We start from the raw sequence: 3,703 nt of genomic DNA on the forward strand, positions 1-3,703 counted from the left end.
GTTCTTTGTGTACATGTGCATGTGTGTGTATGTGTGCATTTGCATGTATGTGTATCTGTGTGTGTGTGTGTGTGTGTGTGCACGTGGGTGACGTTATGTGCATGTGCTTGTCTGTCCTGATCTAAAATATAAACAATCTAACATGTAAACAATCTAAAATATAAACAATCTAACATGTAAACAATCTAAAATATAAACAATCTAACATGTAAACAATCTAAAATATAAACAATCTAACATGTAAACAATCTAAAATATAAACAATCTAAAATATAAACAATCTAACATGTAAACAATCTAAAATATAAACAATCTAAAATGTAAATGTTCCAGTCTGTCAATATGGAATTAATTATGTCAACTGATGATTTTTCCAGTGATTTGATTCTCCTTCAAAACATCGTCACATTCACGCTGATGTTTATCCAAATCAAAGTTTATATGCAGAAATACATTCAGAAAGAGAAATAATCAAATGCAAGATATATGATATGACTGTACTGAACATGAGGATCTATCAGATATTACAGTTTAACCCGTCAGTCACACTTCATTGCTCTCTGGTGGAAGTTTTTATTTTAATGAGTCTGTCAGCTGCTGCATGTGTTGGATATATTCTGCTCCTCTGGTTGCGTGTGTGTGTAAACTAGACCGAATGTTTGTGTGTTTTTACCAGCTGCTCTCTGTGAGGTTTCTGTCATGAAAACATTTCATCAGTGAATCAAAGCTGGATCAAATATTTCTGTTGTAACAGTACGATCAAAAACCACATGATCAGTTTCATCTCAGTGTGTTTGAGCCTCAGGATCCTTACAAACAGATCTACAGGTTTGCAGCAACATAAATGCGTTACAGATTAAAGGTCCAGAGTTTTATTTTGTGTCTTTCTGTCCATTCAAAGCTGTGTGTGTAGTGTCATGCACCAAAAACACTCTCAATCCATTTCTCCACGTTCATTTTCCAGCATCTCTCTGAGCCTTACCAAGAACAGGCCGTTTCTGTCGCCGTGTCTTTAAGGCTCATTAATATTAACGACCCCTCTGTTCCGATTGGCTAACCGTTTCGAGAGCGAAACGTGAGACGCCGCGGCCCGGCGGCTACAGGTAGGGAAAACTCTCCGGTAATAAACGATGACGACCGCTCGACCGCTTTGAAAAAAACACTTTGTTAGTCTATTATTTCTTACAGAAATGATAATGAGCGAACCTTTGTGACGCCACAAAGTTACGGAAGTCCAAACGGCTCGTTTAGAGGCTCGCTTTTCTAATATGGATTATGTGGATTTAGTTTTGATGCTTTCACCATGTTTAGATACACATCCAACTCCTTTATCATCACAGAGGAGAGGGAGTCCTGTTTTACATGATATGGGACCTTTAAAAATCAACCAGAAACCAACTGCAACACATATTACTCGATTTTGTAAATAGAGTTGTTTGTATTAGTGTGAATATATAACTGATAATTTGGATTTTTATTCTCGGTTGTTGTGTTAAAGCAGGCAGTGGTAGAGAAGAGCAAAACAGACATTTATTTATATGAAAACGTTGCAGATTATTACTCTGTGTGTGTGTTTATTCATATGTGAGTGTTGGTATGTGTTTATGTATTTGTCCCATACACAGAGACCGCCCAGCAGTCTCTCATTTTTCCAGTCCAAGCGGGCAGCGGGGTGGGGCGGGGCGGGGCGGGGGGGGGTCGTTCGGTTAAAGCGGCGTTCTCTTGCGTAGCGCCGCGCCGGCGTAGCGTCCGGGCGGCGGCTCCTCCTGCGTGATGGCGTTGAGGTGGTGCCCCGCCCGGCGCTCGGCGGCCCGCAGCTTCTCCTGCAGCTCCCGCGCCTCCTGCTCCGCCTTGCGCGCCGCCTTGCGGGCGTTCCTCAGCGAGCGCTTCACCTTGCGGACGCGCTCCTTCAGCTGCCGGTTCCTCCGCTCGGCCGCCGCCAGGCGCTCCTGCAGCTTCCGCCCGCGCTCCTCCTCCTCGAACAGCGCCGCCTGGACGGACGAGCACAGCAGCTGGAGGGAGAGAGAGAGAGAGAGAGAGAGAGGGAGAGAGAGAGGGGGGGAGAGAGAGAGAGAGAGGGAGAGAGAGAGAGAGAGAGGGAGAGAGAGAGGGAGAGAGAGAGAGAGAGAGAGAGGGAGAGAGAGGGAGGGAGAGAGGGGAGAGAGAGAGAGGGGGAGAGAGGGAGGGGGAGAGGGGGGGAGAGAGAGAGAGAGAGAGGGAGAGGGGGGAGAGAGAGAGAGGGAGAGAGAGGGAGGGAGAGAGGGGGAGAGGGGGGAGAGAGAGAGGGGGAGAGGGGGACAGGGAGAGAGAGAGAGAGAGTGAGAGAGAGAGAGGGAGAGAGAGGGAGGGAGAGAGGGGAGAGAGAGAGAGGGGGAGAGAGGAGGGGGAGAGGGGGAGAGAGAGAGAGAGAGAGAGGGAGAGGGAGAGGGGGGAGAGAGAGAGAGGGAGAGAGAGGGAGGGAGAGAGGGGGGAGAGAGAGAGGGGGAGAGGGGGGAGAGAGAGAGAGTGAGAGAGAGAGAGGGAGAGAGAGGGAGGAGAGAGGGGGGAGAGAGAGAGGGGGAGAGGGGGGAGAGAGAGAGTGAGAGAGAGAGAGGGAGGGAGAGAGAGAGGGAGGAGAGGGAGAGAGAGAGAGAGAGAGGGGGGGAGAGGGGGAAAGAGAGAGAGAGAGGGAGGGAGAGAGAGAGAGAGAGAGAGAGAGAGAGGGAGAGAGAGAGAAAGAGAGAGGGAGGGGGAGAGAGAGAGAGGGAGTAGTATTGTTAGTTCTAGTGTTTCTCCACATTAAGACTACATTTCCCATCAGCCCCGTTGCTCACCCCCCCCCCCCCCCCCCCCCCCCCCCCCCCCCCCCCCCCCCCCCTCCCTGAAGAGGATCAACATGTCGGAAGTGATTTCTCCATCTTCCTTTCCCTCCTTCCACCATCTGCTGCCAGAAACTCTTTCAGCTTTAGCTCCGTTTGCTCTGGAAGAACAGAACTCTTCCTGTTTTGTGCCGTAAAGCGATCCAGCAGATTTCCCTCCAGATCCACCAGGTGGAGAAACTATGGAGGATGCAGAGTAGAGGCTGATAGAGGCTGACAGGCTGACACTGATGGACTGGTTTGTTTACAGTAATTAAACTAAAGCCTCTAATTGAATGTGTTAATGATTTATTGATGATACAGTGCTTTACGTTGCACCTTTAAACCACAATAAATCAGAGCTTCTGAAGGATTGATGGACAGACTAAAACACACAGTCGAGGTGTGTGTGTGTGTGTGTGTGTGTGTGTGTGTGTATGTGTGCGTGTGTGTTTAAAAGCCCCCAGCTGCCGTCTGGTCAGCTGGTGTCGGAGTGTGGGAGCGCCACTGACGTGGTTTTTCCCAGCAGCCTCTCTGATGAAAACCTTTGTTCTTTTTGACTCCGCAGCGCCGTTATTTCTCCCTCGCTGAGGCTTTTCTTCTGTGAGTGACAACTTGATATACCTAGCGCACTTGGGAGTGTGTATGTGTGTGTGTAAGGGGTGGGGGGTGGGGGGGGGGGGTCATGTGGTGTGTGTGTGTGTGTGTGTTTGAAGACCTGACCCTCTGCACTTACTTATACACACAGCCTTCCCACTCACAGTTCAAAAACTCAAGAGCAGGATGAGTGCTGTATGTAGGGGTGTGTGGTGTGTGTGTGTGTGTGTGTGTGTGTGTGTGATAAATGTGTCAACCTAAGAATCCCC

General features: G+C 48.9%; 1 protein-coding gene across 1 annotated transcript in view; it reads right to left on the reverse strand.

Annotated features, from left to right (window-relative positions):
• Window positions 1–430: 430 nt before the first annotated feature.
• Window positions 431–3,703, reverse strand: part of ccdc3a (coiled-coil domain containing 3a) — a 12,828-nt gene continuing 9,555 nt past the window's right edge. Inside the window, exon 3 of the mRNA XM_071921754.2 lies at window positions 431–2,012. Coding sequence (XP_071777855.2) covers window positions 1,707–2,012 — 306 coding nt within the window. The 3' untranslated portion in view covers window positions 431–1,706. The remainder of the gene's footprint in view (window positions 2,013–3,703) is intronic.

The sequence above is a fragment of the Centroberyx gerrardi genome, chromosome 24, assembly GCF_048128805.1.
Source record: "Centroberyx gerrardi isolate f3 chromosome 24, fCenGer3.hap1.cur.20231027, whole genome shotgun sequence".
NCBI classification, from domain to species: domain Eukaryota; kingdom Metazoa; phylum Chordata; class Actinopteri; order Beryciformes; family Berycidae; genus Centroberyx; species Centroberyx gerrardi.